General features: G+C 40.3%; 1 protein-coding gene across 1 annotated transcript in view; it reads left to right on the forward strand.

Moving 5' to 3' along the window:
• SLC25A26 (solute carrier family 25 member 26) overlaps window positions 1-17,990 on the forward strand; it is a 1,812,191-nt gene that overhangs the window by 509,182 nt on the left and 1,285,019 nt on the right. Inside the window, exon 5 of the mRNA XM_069643784.1 lies at window positions 3,806-3,853. Within this exon, the coding sequence (XP_069499885.1) occupies window positions 3,806-3,853 (48 nt within the window). The remainder of the gene's footprint in view (window positions 1-3,805; window positions 3,854-17,990) is intronic.

The following is a 17,990-nucleotide window of genomic DNA, read 5'->3' on the forward strand; positions in this document are numbered from 1 at the left end:
AGCTCTGTTCAGGGCTTGTAGCTGATGGGGTTCAATGGATACTTTCAGAGGACTCCCACCAGAATCTCCATGTTTGGGGATCTATTGTGACTGCATGATCATTTGTCTCTAGTACCCTTGATATGTTGGGTTGCCCTATGTCCCCTAATGTTGATGGCCAATAGTCGATCAGTGCAATTAGATTTAATATATTAATGTTGGCGTGTAATGAGTAATGCTTCCACAGCCTTTTTAATCCTTAGAATGTTAAGTTGGACCTTAACTGCCCGTATCCTCCTCAAAACCTTTCTGGAGGAGGTGGACTTCACACTGATCTCAAGTCCTCCAAGATCTTGCAGCACGCCTCTTCCAAGAGACGTGTCTGTTGCCCTTTCTTTGTGGAAAAGGATATTATTTTTCCCTGATTGTTGCCCTAAAGGCACCCAATGTATAGGCTTTGCTGGTATCGTGGGGTGATTTGACGGTAAAAAAACTCTTCAATGTTCTCTTTGTCACCTAAGGTAGGTTTCATAACGGGGTATTTTATGTAATGGACAATCATTTCTCCTATCTTCGTAGTCGATCTGAGAGTAAGTGTGTTGGACAGATGAGAAAAAGAGGTAATCCAATTTGGTAGTGTGTGTCTGCCGCCAGATTTGTAGTAACCCCATAGCTGCTATCTTCATTCTAATCATTTTTGAAGTAGCCCTTGATCTCCAGTGGGAATGTAAGGATCTGTCGCATTTTGAATCCCTTGCTAGGTTAAAGCCTCTGCATAAGAATATTTTACCTTCCGCAAAAGAGACCAAACAGTCTAGTACATCTAACAGGAAGGAGTCTTATGCAAGGGTAAACATCACCCCCCCCACACTTTCATAAATAGATATTGGCCTTTTTGATCAGCTATATGGTTTGCAATCTGCCATAGGCATTCCCTATGTAGTGCTGTTAGTACACCAGCAGTTTTAGAATCGGCTGTGAGTTGTAAGATGCACAGTTAAATCTGTTTACTGAATCTTTGGGTCTCATTCGCTAATAAGGGAGTCTCCTGGAGACTAACAACCACGGGAATGTTTGCAGAGAGTTACCTTTTTGTTCTTTAAGGGTATGTCGAGGCCCCTTATATTAAGTGATAGGAAGGATGCCATGTCTCAGATAGGTGTTTCCTTTCCCAGATTCATTTATCCTGTGCATTGATCTTTTGTAGCTGTCCATTTGTATTCTGTGGGTCAACGCCACTGTGTATTTTGCATTTGAGTGATGTAGTTCACTATTAGGAGTATCCTGACTATAGACACCCTAGCTCTCATCGAGCTGTGGGTTTGTGCTAGTCACTGTGACTGACTGCTGAAAAAAGAAGTCTTTCGAGTGAATTTTATAAGGAAGGAAAGAGAAATAATAACAAAGGAGCACAACTGTGGGCGCCATCCACACAGAAATCTTTATTCTATGAGGGAGCAAATTCATCTCTGCTAATGAACCGTGCCTAATAAGTTCAACTCTTTGGCGGTGGTGGCAGCATACCTTTTTATCCCCTCCCGCAGCCCAGAACCAATCTCAAATGAAAATGTTACATCTGCTGCGGAGTTACTGCTCACTTGCTCACAATTTACATGGGTGTTCAACTCAGAATTATATTCAAGTGCCAATAGGAGTTCTGTGACAAACCTTGGAATGAAATGGAGCATGCAATAGCATGTCTCCCCCATGTAGCATCAGTTGGTTAGCCAGGAAACATAGACCAGAAAATGTATACATATGTAAAGTCATGGGAGCAGTCTTTCGGTTTGGGAGGTATTAAACAATAAACAAACTACCTTCCTTCTCCCCCGCAAGCCCTGTTTGTTACAACCAAGCGTTCTCGTTGGCCCGGTATGAGGGAGCGTTCATACTGCAGTGGTGGAAAGGGGGATGTCAGAGACTGAGAGACATTATAAAATCGTTTCAAGAATGCAACCAAGACTCTGGCATAACAGAGGTTGGCCTCATGGGATATTGCCAGTTTAGACAGTGTCTGAATCTCCCACCTTTTGGTCACATCATTAGCTTTTAGAATACCTACATAATTCGAAAAACCAATTGACCAACACTCTGGCACTTTACTTACCATTAGATTTACTCCCTCTACAATAGTTTAAAATCCACTGAAGATGTGGCGTCATGGTCTTTTATGGACAGATAGGATTAAGAAATGGACTCCACCATAGAACAGTATATCAACGGTACCTAACTCCAAATAAACACCATTCAATTTCTCTTCACTCCCCCAATTAATGTTCAATGGGATGCCACGGTAAAGGAGATTCCCTAAACATTTTGTGGTCCTGCCAAAAATGACCAGTTATCAAAAAGCCGTAATGAGCACTATCAAAAGCATCCCGGTTTGGGCTATCCCTCCTATCCCTTCTTATTGATCCTGGGCCTGAGGGTAGACACTTTAGGAGATCGTCCGACAAAAGACTGGAAAATTATAATGGTTATGTTGTTGACAGCGTGTCCATGTATAGCTAGTTAGTCTACAAAACCTGATCCTCCCATGATACTCTTGTGCTTGCGAACGATATTCGATCTGATGGCCCGGAAATAACTGATCGCTTATCTACTGTCTAAAACAAGAGAATCCTTTCGGACAAGATGGGAGGCCTATTGCTTGTCATCTGAGAGGCTATTCTCAACTTTCCTGCCCTCAGCATCTCAGAACACTTGATCTATTTTACTTTATCTCTACGCAATAGATCATTTTGGAAACAGGAAGCCCCTGAACTTCCGGATGTAAAATATCATCTATACTGCTACTATATCCATCTTGTGAGAGGGGGATTTTCCTGAGGTTGGAACTGTGTGAGCTAGCCACAATCTAGATGCTCACTCATTTAAATATTATGTGGATGTGAGGCACTGAAACTCTTCTTTTGTTTTCACTAGAGTTAAAACATGTAATTACTTGCTAATCGATGTATTACATGTGTTAACTCTGCATTATATATCTGTATAGTTATGTTTTACATTGTTGAAAATCATATAAAAATATGTAAAAAAAACCTTATTGTAATGGTCAGTGGGCTCCATATTGAGATGGAAGTTCTCAAGGTACTTGGAAATCTTCTGGAAGACGATGCTACCAGCATTCCAAACACCCAGAATGGCAGTCTTAGCCTGGTGAGGCATGGTCCAAGATTCTATCAGGCAATGGTGCCCCTCGGGAGAGGGTAAAAATGGAATATCACTGGGCAAAGGCAATGCAAAGCACGCGCAAGTTAAGGATAGGCTGCACAGCGTTAATCTAATTTACAATATTTAATAATCTGACTATGTGCTTTCTACATGACATAGTTGTGTGATGAATTAAGTGAGACCATTGGAAATTGTTAAAACAGACTTATGTTTCAGGTTAACAAACATGAATACTGAATCTCTGGAAGAAAATCATTCACCCCCCTACCTCCCAATATTCAGAGGTCCAAATAGAGCTCATGGCAGAATTAAAATAACCATACAAAACTTAAGACCACTAAAATTTGGCCCTCAAGAAAGCTGCACTTACATAGAGTTTGCATGATGTGGGATGAAAATTGGTTTCCCATTGAGGTAAATTGAAATTTGAAAATAAGTTTTGGTGCTGTGTAAGTGTACTTGTGAATAGCTGCTGCCTTAGGTTCTCTCCATAATCTTACTCAGATGCACACTGCTTGGAAGGATGTATGGTGAGCTCAACTTAAATTATTTTTAGCATATTTATTTCTTTACTCTGTAACAATGGATGACCAATCACTTTTTAATTGCATTCTTTTGTGTATTATAATTCTAAATTCTTTTTTCCTCCTAGGGTATTCAAGGACTTTATCGTGGTTACAAAAGTACAGTTTTCCGAGAGGTAAACCTGCATGTTCTTACTTGAAAGTACATGTTAAATAGCAGTCATGCATTCATACTAGCATCCAAAATCATAAATACAAATGAAATCAATGTATTGCTAGAACTTATTATTTTGGCTCTTCTGCAAAATATGTTAATGTGATTTGGTGAGCTGGCCATTGATCATCTCAGTCGCTTATGGAACATAGAGATGGACCAACCATAACATGTATCAGTAGAGCTGAACCTGGGGTCATGCTTGGCCAGACATGAGCCAAGTCTGCCCACCACCCACCCAACCTCACCACCGCACACCCACCCAATTTAAAGCACATCCCAAATTGAGCAGATACAGCACAGTATGATAAAATTATTTTGCAGGGATAAAACATTTAAGTTAAGATGTGAAGCTGGATTGTAGGCATAGTCTATACTTTAGACATTAGGTTGCATATCTACTCAGTTCTAGCTGATAAAAGTATGTGGTAAGGTTTGGCTTTACATTGCTAAATTATTACTGTTTAATAGAAATGACATAAGCTACATTAGTACCATTCTGCCATGTTTCTCAATAACCTGTGAACACCAATCTGCTTATTTGCGGGCGTTATCAGGCCGACAAATCCTGCAACTTCTTCTCCACGCTCCGGCTCCCTGATAGCATTCCTTCCCTTTCCACGAATGGCTACCATGGAAAGGGAGAAGGGACTACATGGAGTCCCTTCTCCCTTTCCATGGAGCCATCTTCTTTGCTTACTTTTTAAAATTCTTGTATTCACTTTTGATTGGCCCACATGGAAAGGGAGAAGAGACTACGGGGCTTCTTCTCCCTGTTTCATGGTGGCCATCTTCGTTGTTTTTTTTAAAAAAAAAATTTATTATTTTCAGTTTGTAAACAAACCTTTACAACATAGTTCCTGCTCCTTTTTTTATTTGTAAGCTCTTTTTGAAGTTGGAAATCATCATATAACAAATTGAACATTGCAAGTTGAAACAAAAAAAGAAAAAGACAAAGCTGTTAGACTATTAAAAGACAATTGTCAAATTGAATTAATTAAATTTAAGTTATAACAATAACATGAATGAGTCACACTTTTTCCATCTTCTTTGTGCAAATAGCAAATGTGCAAAACATCGCAATAGCGTATCAAACTAAGCATTCTACTGTTGGTGTAACCATATATTAAAAAAGACAAATACACTTCAATAAAAACTATACCTACTTTACAAGTTCAAACACATACTCAATTGACATATTGACTTTGGTACCATTCATTGCATGACTGCACCGACGACTCAGTCGTATTTTATTATTCAATACATTTGGGAGCTAAACTGTAGCATCTACCCTAAGAGGAAGTTGTAAAATCAGTTTTGCTGATAGTTCATCATTAAGCGGGTTAGAGACAAGACTAATTATTATTTCCCCACATACATTTAACCCACAGCCATTCCCTTGAGAAAGTAGTATCTCTGATAAATTTCCCAAAAATCACTCTAGCGACTTCAAAGCGCTGACAGAAGATAACTAGATGTTTTAGTGTAGCTGGTTGTTGAATACACAAACAATAGCGACAAGTACCACTTGATTTAAGCTCCAGGTTAAATTTCCAATGTTTAATTCTCTCATTGGTCAGGAATTGTTTCAATTTAAATCTCAAAAACATATCACGAGACCTGTTGCATGGAAAACGCAGTGAATTTGATGATCGAGAATTTCTTTTAGATATAAAACATGCATATTCTTTGTAACTACTATAGGTACTTAAAGCTTCAATAGTATAACACCAATCATGTTCATACAATTTATTTTTCACATAGGCCGGACGCATACAGAGGTCTTCAATGTTGGCATGAATTTTTAACAATATTATTTTCATTTTACCATCATAGCTTGATATCGAGACAGGATAGTAGGTATCTTAGAGCGATCTTTGCACATGGAGTTGCGGGGAGAAGTGTTCATTTTTGCATAATTGGACAGTAATTTCCAGCAATATTTGAACGAGAGTGACGAGATACCAAGTTCATGTCTCAATATCGAGTTGGGCAAGGAACTGGCTAATCTTTTGATCCAACATTGTTTCAATGTTCAACAGGCACATATCCAAACCATAGAGAATAATTGCTTCTACTTTGAGTATAGAAAACTATCACCGACATCATGGGAAATCTACAATATTTTCTATAGATAACTTTCATCTGGGGTATAAGTGGATTTGTTTTTTGTTTTAGAGCGAGCCTCCACATACGTAGACGAGGTATCACGTAATTTATACCCAGATACCTAAGTGCCAGCGTGCGTTCAATTCAAAGTCCATCTATTGACCATTTGTATGAGCATACTTTTTTTTTCCTGTTGGTAAATATTACGATCCTAGATTTACTGGCGTTTGAATGCAAGTTTAAATTCTGTGCATAAAATGACATTTGTAATTTAGCTTGGAGACCAAAGGTCGTTCTATCAAAAAAAAATACGCTTGTCGGCAAACGCCAACCAGTGAAGATGGAGTTTGCCGAGTCTAACTGGAAAACCAACATTATGTTGCCATATATCATTTAGGTCACAGAGATACAAGTTAAAAAGAGTAGAGGCCAAATTGCATCCTTGTTTGATCCCCACGAATGTGTCAAGGGCTTAGCTAAGGAACCATCTTCATTAATCCTCACCATAAAGCTAGTGTTGGATGCAGCTTAGACACCATGAGAATTAAATGCGGAGCAAATCCAAGCCTATACATTTGATCCCATAAGAAATTACGTAGTCGAGGGACGCCATGTAGACTGGTCCAGTATTAGGTTGTTTTGTCCGTTCAAGAATGTTTGATAAGATGGTAGCGTTCAAAGCCGTCCCAACATGTTTGCGGAAGCCAACCTGAAAGCGTGAGAGAATGTCATGCTGCTGAATATAACTTTCTAATACTCTCAAAATCAGAATCACAAACACCTCAGCAGAAACATCCATAAGGGCGATGGGGCGAAAGCTGGCAGGATCAGAGGGATTGCCTTTTTTTAAATCGGGATAATAATGGAAGTGAGCCAGGACTCTGGTAGATGATTTGATTTGTAAATGTCATATTTCATCTTTAAAATCGATGCCCATAAAGAGGGATCAAGTTTAAGAACACAAGCAGGAATACCATCGGGTCCTGCAGCTTTAGAGTATTTTAGTTTTGATATGGCCCACTTCACGTCTTCCAAAGACCATGCACAAGGGCCCGGGATTACCCTATTGTAGTTCTGAAACAACACTTTGGTGTACGCAATCGGCATCTTACATTTTTTTGTCATGTAGGAGATCCACATCTCTGCAGAAATCGACAAATTAATTTTCCCTGAAGACGTTGAAATAGCATTTCTCATAGTTGCTCACACTGATCTCTTATTATTTAGACATAGGTTGTGGATAATCTTTTGATTGTCGGCAATGCACAATATCTGTTTGATAGATTGAATCTTATTTTTGTAAGAATAGCAGATCTGCTTCTTTGTGTTTGAGTAAAGGGCAGAAGACACATTAGACGCTTTGAGATCCCTCAATTGTTTGTTTTTTTGTCGTCTTAGTTTTGCGACTTCCATGTTGGATGTGTGGGTGTGATGTTTGTTCTTATTAATATGATTTTTCACCAGTTTACCAAGCAAACATTTTATTGTAAAGTTGTTCCATTCCTCCACTTGTTGAATATCAAATTCATGGTTTAGCTCATTTGTACCCTGTATAACTTGTTGCCTGACGATGTTGGTCAGCCTGTGACACAATTTGGGATTCCAATGAACAGAGAGATCAGGCTGTTCGATCTCTAGCAGTCATAGCTCAGGTAGAGTGTCATATACGTGACACACCATATTGATGTTGAGGTTAATGTTCAAGTGATCACCTGAGCCAGGATTTTAGGTGGTCACTGGGTCACACAAGCTGAGCAAATTTAAAGACATCCCGAAGTAAACAATATAGGACTTTTGGAACTACTTTGCCATGTAATACTGTTTTCTCTTTTGTCTATCTCTGCAATTTGGATATCCCATCGTGCTGGAAAAATGAGTTTCCTCTTTTGCCTTTTAATGTGGACTGAGAGTTACATTTATGAGTGGAATTACATGATGGCTGATTTGAATTACATAAGACAATTGGAGTTGAAATCACTTCCAATTATGATCTTGTAGTCCAAATTGCGACAAAACACATCTTCGAGGATGGAGTCTAGATGTGCAAACATCCATTCGTGTGATCTCCTAGCTGGGTTCCAATAAATGCAAATTAGTAAGTAGGAAACAGGGTTCTCACCTTGGATGATCAATTCAATTGTCAAATATCTTCCAAAGCCATCACCATCTTAGTTGAGGCTTTCAAATTGTTGTTGACAAGAATAGCTAAACCCCCAAAGGGTCTGCCAGAATTGCCAATAGTGGCCCGTACGGAGTAGGTGGAATAACCATTTACATAACATTTTTCTAGTTTCATAGTCTCTTGAATGAGCACTATAGAAGGATTATTACTAGTAAACATTGAGTTAATCCATGAAACGAGATTGTTGAAACCACATGAGTTCCATGAAGCAATGCTAAGTATTTTGTGGCTATGATTGCATATTAGCACTTTTAGGTGGTATAAGATTTTTCATTAGAGGTTCGAGCCACGACCAGTCCTTTATGACAAAGGACAGAGAGGCAAACTGTGACATAAGCACATCGTCATGGATTTTGGAGGTGTCATTGGAGGAAGTCGAACCTTGAGCCATCTCTCTAACAGGGTCATGGTTTTCAATGAATATTTGAGCTTTCTCCTTGCTTTTAAAGAGGTGTCGCAGTAAGCCTATTTGAATTAAATGTCATATAATTTGGTTATTATTGATAAGACTCAACGTGACCCAGTCAATAATATGCTCAGAATTCAATATTCTGAGTGAAGGGTTGTGATTAAAGGCATGGAGAATGTAAGACCGTTTGATTCTGCTCCTACCGTTGATTTTAGAATCACTAGAATCACTAATCCAACCAATTATATTGATGGTTTCATGGGTAAATTTGCTTACTGGATTCTCAATTGGAACTGCAATGCTTGCAATACCTTGGGTATTAATAAGGACTGACACTTTACTTACATTCACAACTGTCATGTTGTGTGTCTTGTTATCTACCGGATTCACAATTGGTTGGTCAGCATTAGATGTCATCCCTGTTGTTAATGGAGAAGTTGGTTGCTTATTAGTGGATTCTAATGAGTCCACAGAAGCTGGTGCCACATGCTACTTTTTGTTCTTAATAACTGAAAAGAAGGTAGACAATTGTGTTTGCTTGGTGTCACTGGATCCTATCATTAGACGAAGAGGAAGCTTCATCGAGTCAAAAGTTTGCTCTTCTGAGTTTGTACCTGCAGCATGTTCAGGTTTAATTGAGGTCATTTTGTGTGTGTATGTTTTTTTGTATTTTAGCAGTCACATGAGAGCTGCTAGCAGCAGATGGCTCTACATCTTTAAGTTGCAACGCTGATTTGCTCTCCTCATTGAGCTGATTTAGATCCAGCAAGACATCCTCATTGGATATGTTGCAGAGGCTTTTTATATTAGAAATGTGGCCTTTGAATTTAGGTGGATTTAGATTTTTAGCTTTTTTGCCTGGCACATATTTTTGATTCTTTCTGTTAATTGTTCTCTTAAGTGCTCTGTTTTCAAGGCATTTAGCTCTGCGTGACAAAAATGAATTAGTAGTCCTCGCTTCAACAGGTTCTCTTAGCACGTCAACAGCTTCATCCCCACTTGAATTCATGTTATCGGCTTGTTCAATTGAATTGGTCAAAGCAGTGGGACTGTCAGAATCCTCACATATGGATACAATCTCTGTATCTTTAGACTGTGGAAGGACACAGCAATTGGAATGGATTGTGCTGTTTGTCGTTTGTAGATTTCTAATTAGAATTTCGAGATTAGCAATTTTTGCTGAATTCGAAATAACATTGGGCCATATATCTCGTGAGTCAGGACCCTCAATGGTTTTGGAAGACGAAGACGAGTTGTTAACAGCTTGAGCATATGACATGTTTATGGGACCTTTCATTACATTGCTATTGACACTTTGTGTTGAGCTGCAACACACACTCACACCAATAGTTTGGGATGAACTTGGGGTCAGTGACTCTTTTTTTTACAGGCATAGATTTAAGTGAGTTGATGGCCATTATAGATGCCTGTGCAAACACAAATCCTAACTTATTCAGTTTAGCCAAAATATCAGACATAGATGATTTTATATCCCTAATTTTATAGTGTGTTACTTCATGGCCTTTGTCCAAGAGGTTGAAAATACAGGTGAGAACAGGATATGAGTAGTTGTCAGGATTATTTGAATCATGGGATAGGTTTGTTTGCCATAGAGTTATTAGGAAAATGTTTGTGGGTTCTATGAAGAGTGTCCACTCTATTAGTAGGATGATGGCGTTCATGATGAGTTTGACCTATCCCATCATAGAAGGGATTGGATAAATTGGTGTTTGTGGAACTGGCCATGAGTAGGACATGGATTGTTATACTATGCTTTTCAGAAGGGCATGGATTTTACATTAGACTGGCATCAATATGCCGATTATTATGTAAGTGAACCTCTTCAATCCCACTTGATGTCGACACTACAGGTGTGGAGGGTCCAAGTGATCACCGTATCCTTTTGCCTAATTCGGCCAAAACAGCAGGGCCTAACGTTGAGACTTCGGAGCCCGAATTTTTATTCGCATTCGAATGGCCACCATGGAAAAGGGAGAAGGGACTACATATAGTCCCTTCTCCTCGTTCCATGGCGACCATCTTATTTCTTTTTCTCTTTTTCTCAGTTGCTAAACGCCAAAGCTGTTTCACAACTGAAAACAGACACTGTTAGCATCCCGGTCTGATAGACCGGGGTACTAATAGCAATATACTCTTTGCTGGGGGGCCATTACCGCACCAGGTAATACCCCGGGCTTTGTTAAAGCCCTTGCTTCGCTCAGGGCGGTATCAATGGCCTGGGCATTACCATATGCAGTAATGTCTCTTCAGCTCAGGGTACACTGCTTAATTTTAAATGAAGTTTAAAAATATAGAACTTTTTAGCTTTGCTTGCTCTATCCTGAATGGAATTTTAAAAGTACACGAGTACAAAGTAATGGCAGCCTAGACTTTCTTCTTTGGGTTTTGTAACTGTGCTTTGAAGGCTGACAGACACACAGTAACAGAAAGAAAACTGTGAGATCTAGTCATATTCTTGTAGTCCTTGTCTGACACAAGCATGCAGATTGTTATTATGCATGATGTGAAAAAAGTTATGGTATGTTACATTATGTTACATTACAGACCTTTTATACTTTTCCAATCACCACTGTAGTGATCTTACAGCTCTTGTACTTTGTCAGAGAAAAGGCCACATTGTGGAAGAAGAAAAAGGAAAGCCGGGCCAAAAGTGGGAGCGGGCAGATGCAGGAATATGCTAGGGATGCACATAACTAACAAATTCGGAAGATAGTATGGGAGTGTGGTAGAGGTAATGTGATTGTATATGCAGGGGAGAGTGTAAAAGTAGTCAGTGGATCAGAGAGAATGCTGATCTATAAAGAGGGAAAATAAGAAAACTCGTAGTAACAAGCAAGGATGGCTGTGCGATGGCCCACAGATGTGCTCCGGAAGCCTTTGACGTGTGACGGTCCAAATTGCCATGTAGCATTTATTTGGGCACCTGATGCAAATCCCAGTTATATTAATCGGGAATGCCAAGCCAACTATCATAAGTGCCACATCAGGTTGTGTGTGTGAAAAGGTGAATGCAGAGAACTACAGTGGGAGAAAGGGAATATAGAAGAAGGAACTGGAAACCACCCTATGAGGGTGAATTCACTGATTTGAGCAATGGGAGATGTAAAGCTAATGAGTTATCATAATTTAATTGCTGGCGGAGCCCAACTCCACAACTATGTCCCAGATGCCTGATGTAAGAGAATCGACACATATACATAGTACTATGGTAACAGATATCTAAGGGCAAAGTCTTGTCATGGAGATTACAAATAAGTAATGAAACAAATGAAAAGTATGAAACATGTTATGCAATATAAAGAAGACACCTGAGGCCATTAGGTCTAACAGCTGGTGTGAGAGTCCTTGATACCATGTTACTTGGCACATACCAATCAAGTCAATGGTTCTCCCCTAAAATATTAGTCATGAGGGGACCTATAAGAGTACACAACTGTAAATACTATAGGTCCACACAAGAGGGTGCTCCTAAGAACTTTGTACTTGTTAAGAAAATCTGTGATTTTACCTGTATGTGTAATTTACAAAGCCCTCTGACGTGTGGTGTAAGCATTGTTTGCATTTTCAGGCTCCACATCAAATTTCCTGTGAGATTATTGTAAGACCCATTTAGAGGAAGTTAATTAGTTTTCATTTAAGTAACTCAGCCGCCTAATTAATTATGCAAATTTGACACTTCACCAGATACCAAATTTAAGTTATCATTTGTGAGGGGTCAGCAGTGCGAGGCGGATAACTGTTTGATGATTCTTCAAAACATGCTATTTTCTTAAAGTACAAATGATATTAAATAGCTCACTATCCGTACTCTCCTGAGGATTTCCAATCCTAGCAAAACTAAAGGGAAACACTCGAAGACAGGATGTTTGGCCCTCACACTAAACATCAAATACAAAGAAATAAATGTATGACAATCCAAATATCTACAACTTTCAGTTTCTTGATAACATCTCAGTAACCTGGCCAAGTTCCCTTCCAGAGGTTTCGAAGTGAATTCTACTCCAATGTTCAACAAAAGAAAGAAACAAGGACATCCCTGTAGGTATGATAGTCTCAGATAAGTTCTTGATGTTTCAATGTCAAGGTAAAGTTTTGTTAACCAAAGTTCCAACAATAGCAAATCTTTCTCCTTGGTGAAATATTGACTTTCCACATCCTCAGAACAGCACCAATGGTATTGCCAGCCACAATGCCTTGCCGCCACTTCCATTAATCCAAGAAGACTTGCCACAGTTCAAAAGAAATGCAACTTCCGTCAATGAAACACAGTTCTTGGTTAACAGTTAGTATGCCATTAGTTACAAGATTAGGATTCACGGTGTATATCTTTGTTAGGAAGACTTCGAGTGCTGCTGCTTCTACTTCAGCAACTTCTTTTCTACTAAGATTTACCATGAGAACATTCTCTTTTGTCTTATAGTACTTGTCTTCACTTGTGCTACTGAAATGTTGCATCCACTGACAACCAGATATGCCACCATAGCCTCAGTACTTTCTAATACCACCACAGCTTCAGTACGTTGTCAATCAAAACAGGTACTAGCTCTGCTAAGATTTACGTTAAGGAACTCCAACACCTTCCACTAGGCAAGGCACTATTCCTCTGAATATCTCTTAAAAAGGGGCAGCCTCTTTGACTGTCAGCCACAACAACAACTTAAGTTTTCTTATATGACCCACTTCTCTTTGTTGCTTAACGTCTTTGGCAATATAGATTGTGTCAACTTTGAATAATATTCATGAGCAGCAAGTTTGCCTTCCCTAACTTTGCCTTCATCTCTCTGCCAGTTGTTAGCCAAAATAATTAACCAGAAGCATTGGTGCCACTCTATTAGCTCCAGGTAATGCTTGCACATTTATATCTTAGGCAAAGTTGAACTTCTATTGGGCTCACAGTCTTGGTTGGATTGTTTTCTATGCTTTTTGAAAGGCTGCTTTCAATCTTAACAGGGGAATACTCTTGGGTTGGGTAATGCTTGCTCTCTTTCCAACTGCAGAAGCAACGTTTAACCACGTCACATTTCTTCATATGCGATTGTCCTTTTTTGGTTCACAGTAAAGAATAGCAGGGTTACAATGTTTACGGTTCAAAAATGGATTCTCAAGTTAACCTCCGCTTGAGAATCGGTTTTTAGTCACATGCGACTACCGCTTCATTATATTTCAGAGTTCTAAGTGTTTGAACCATAGGCTCTGACTTGAGAATAATTTTTGGTCACATGTGACCACTGCTTCCTTCAGATGTATAAGTTTTAAGTGTTTGGACAATGGATTATACTTCTCACTAGTATGCAAGTATTTGGAACAATGCTCGTTCACACGCGAGTGTTACATTTCCAATTACCACTTCAGTTCACTTCTGCTTATACTAGAATGAAGATAGGACTGTATACTGTTGACGCTAGGTTGGACTCAGCGGCTTCTGTGATCCTTGTTCGGCGGGTTGCACAACTTTCACGACTTTGGGCACATCTTCAACTGCTTCTGGCTTCGCAGGGACCCACACCCTTCCTTGCTGAAGGTGTCTCCGGTTCGGCCACTCGACAGAGGAGCCTCTCTCGCTCTTGAGAGCGACGGCTCGCCTGCAGCTCCTCACATCGGTCTCCAGCACATTTCTGGCACTGCAATCTCCTCAATCTGGTTCAGATGGGGAAAGGCAGCCATCCTGCACGCCTTCTGCTGTGCAGCCTCTACATCTCACAGTTTGGGGGAACAGGACCCTCACAGAACAAGCTGGTGAAATCTGCTATATCAACCTTCTGGCATCCCTTTGGTTCTCCCACTTCTGCCTGGATTACCAACACTCTGTGTTCTTCTTTCTGCCTCTGCCACTACAGCACACACTCCAGCCACAAATCCTGCTCCTCGTAATTGCCTGCCCCTGAGGGGGCCTTTTATGCCACCCAGGTTCCTTCAGGTGTGGGCTCTTAGGCTTAATTGTCTCACTACTGCTACAGCATGCCTCTTCAGTCTTCTTCCTAGTCCCAGTACTCATGGGATTATGGGATTTATAGTCCCCAACAACAAGGGTAGTTCTTTTAGGCAATTTCTTAATTTTAAGGGCAGATGTATTTTCCTTGGAATCATTAAAAGATGAACTGGTTGTTACAGAGGAAGACAATTGACTTAAGGCAATATTGCTAGATCTTTTTACCTTATACCTTTGGTAGTAAGGAGGGTGTTTATCCTGCGGTACCTTGAAATATCTTTCTGTAATTAAGGGTTGTTCAGGTTTCATGATTTGTGTGCCCAGAGCCACAGATTGTATGTGTGGTTTAGATACATTATAATGGCAATAAGCTATTACCTGCTTTGGCAATCTTGAAAGGTGTTCCCTTTTAAAGGACACATGCCACGTCAACAACTCACCACCCTCGGCCTTGTCTCCTCCCATGTGATCCTCCTGCGGGACACCACACCCAGGGTCGGGATTAGGAAGCATCTACCTTTCCCTGGCCACCTGGTAGGTTGGCTTTAAGAATGTTGAGTGTCGCTCTTAATGCGTTATTCTGTAATACTTGTAATTTGTTAAGGTTAAAGCAGCTTGTGCCGATGGTATAGGCATTGCAGTAATCAAGTCTTGATAATATTAAGGCTCTAGCCAAGGGGATACAACTGGCCGGGGAGAGGAATGGCCTGCAAGCGGTAATGAGTTTAGCCGTATATGCCACTGAGGAAGCTCTAGCATTGATTTGTTTGGTTAGCAAGAGTGTCGAGTCCAGGGAAATACCCAGAGATTTGACTTCTTTTGCAACTTTGATAGTAATGTTATCAATAACAAAAGATTTGAACTGTTCTGGCAATTTGTTTAGGCGGTTTTGGGATCCAATCAATAGTATCTCAGTTTTATCATTGTTGAGAAAAAGGCCATGTATGGCCATCCAAGCCTGAACAACTTGGTATATTTCGCTCATTAGCTTAGAGTCAGTGTCATAACAACCTGAGAGGGGTATGAGTATTTGGGTGTCATCTGCATAATTAGTCTAGGTGATACCAAAACTCTCGAGGTAGTCAAAAAATGGCTTTGTAAAAATATTATACAAAGTAGGTGAAACGCAGGATCCTTGGGGAACTCCACATAGAACAGGCACCGGGTCGTCCATTGCCGTTTGGGCGAATGCTCTCATTGTTCTATTAGAGAGGAAGGATTTGATCCAAGATGTGGCTTTAATGGAGAAGTGTGCTGCTGAAGTTAAATGTTTGCACAGGACATTGTGGTTGACCAAGTCAAAGGCGGCCGATAAGTCTAGTAGGAGAAGGAGAGCTATGTACGCCTTTATCCTTTAACTCATCCATTTATTTTTTCAGGTCAATGAGTGCTGATTCTGTGCCGTGACCTGGTCTAAACCTTGACTGGCATAGGCCTAGTAGATTATTGGATTTGAGATAATTTTGGATTTGCAAGTACGCTGCCCTATCCAGAATTTTCAAAAGGAACGGTACCATGGTTATGGGGCGGTAGTTACTGGGTATGTTTGGGTCTAGTGTAGTTTTCTTAAGGAGTGGGCAAACGCATGCATCCTTGAGATTGGTGAGGACTGTGCCAGTTTCAAATGAAGCATTTATAAATGTGGTGATGAAAGGAGCAAGCTCCACTATCACATCTTTGATAAGTGTGGCAGCACATGTATCTCCCTGACCTCTTGATGGTTTGAGGCTTTCAATAATTTTAGTCACTTCAGGTACCGAGACTGGTGCAAACTGAAATGGAGTGGGCAGATTCAAAGTGGAGTTGGAGTGCTCAAAGTGTTGGGAGTTAGATGACAGGCTACATTATTTGGTTTCAATTTTGGTTTGAAGGAGCGAGATTTTGTCCAACAGTACCTTTTGGATATCAGTACACCAAGCAGTGTCTTTTATTAAGTGTACCTGCTGGGTCACTGGAGTTTCTGATTCTCTAAGGATGGTAAATAATTCTTTTGTTCCTGATTTGGCATTAATGATTCTTGCATTAAAAGTGTCACTTTTGGTTTGGTTGGTAGCTTTTTTGTAGTTATTCGAGGCTGTGACAAATGTATCTTTATTGACGGAAGAGGGGTATTTTTTCCAGGTCCCTTCTGCTGTTCTCTTAATCTTAAGTAGATTTTTTTTAGATTTGAAGTGAACCAATTATTTAGATGAGCCGCCTGTTTGGCTTTGTGCATTTTAAGGGGGGCCACCTTGTCTACAGCATGGGACCGAGTCTGATTGTAAAACTCTGCCATTGCTGTTAGAGTTAGACTGTCAATGCGGTTGAGTAGAGGTAGTATCCTTTCTGCTGTCATATTTAGTTTATTTCTCGTGAGGGCTGGAGGGGTTTAAAGTATGTTGGTTCTGGATGGTGAAAATGATAACGTCGTGGTTGTCGGACCAGGCGCAAGGAGTATTTGTCAGGATCTTAGTATTACAGTTAAGATCTGCAATCCAGTCGAGGGTTCAACCTTTGTTGTGGGTTGGCTTTGTAATACGGTTTAGGAAGCCTAGTTCACTTGTCCTGTTAGCCAAGGCTAAAGCATTGTTATCTTTAGGGTCATTAAGTCCTAGATTGAGGTCTCCAAGTAGGATGAATTTAGAGCCTGGTTTGACATTGTTGGTGAGGAGCTGGGTGATTTCTTCATCCAAGGATGATACTGGACCAGGTGGTCTGTATAGGAGATGCATAGTCAGGGTGAGTTAGCTGTAAGGGGTAGTTTCAAAGAAAGAAGTTCCCCAGAGGTGAATGATTGGTGGTTGAGTATTTTTCTTACACCCAATTATTTTTTAGCGATGAGTGCTACTCCACCTCCTCTTGTATTCTCTCTCTCTGTTCTAGGATCATATAATCATCTGGTGTTGCCAGTGTTAAACCCGGGCCTGCTGCTGCATGCAGCCATGTTTCAGAGACAGCTAGTATGTCCAGTTTGTTGGTTAGGATGAGATCAGCAATGCCAATGCCAAGGGCATGTGCTGTGATGGATCTCTCATTAATGAGAGCACCCTTGATAATTGGTAACTCTGATTTGGGTGTGTCCAAGTTGGTCTGAGTAGGGACCGTAACTAGAAGTCGAGTATTGTGTGCCCGCCACTTATTATCAACATGTGTGCTATTTGCATTAGTAGTAGGGCAGGAGGCAGGAGTTGAGAGGTTTCCTGTTGTTTTTCCGAGTCCTTGGTTTAGTGGGCTGTTATGGGTCTGTTGGGCATTTTTGTCATGATTCTTATTATAGAAAAGTGTATCCGTGGTTAGGGTCCTGGTCCTTCTTGACCTTAGTCTGGTGTGTCTTATACTAGATGGGCAAGGTATGTTAGGTGTGGGCCGGGTGGGGAATGTATTTATCCATTGGATAGGAGTGAGTGAAAGTTTATTTGAAATATTGTCTGATGAGACTGTGGTTACATTTTTAATCTGTTGCAGCGCAG

This window comes from Ambystoma mexicanum, chromosome 2p (assembly GCF_040938575.1).
Source record: "Ambystoma mexicanum isolate Mex_15411 chromosome 2p, UKY_AmexF1_1, whole genome shotgun sequence".
NCBI lineage: Eukaryota > Metazoa > Chordata > Amphibia > Caudata > Ambystomatidae > Ambystoma > Ambystoma mexicanum.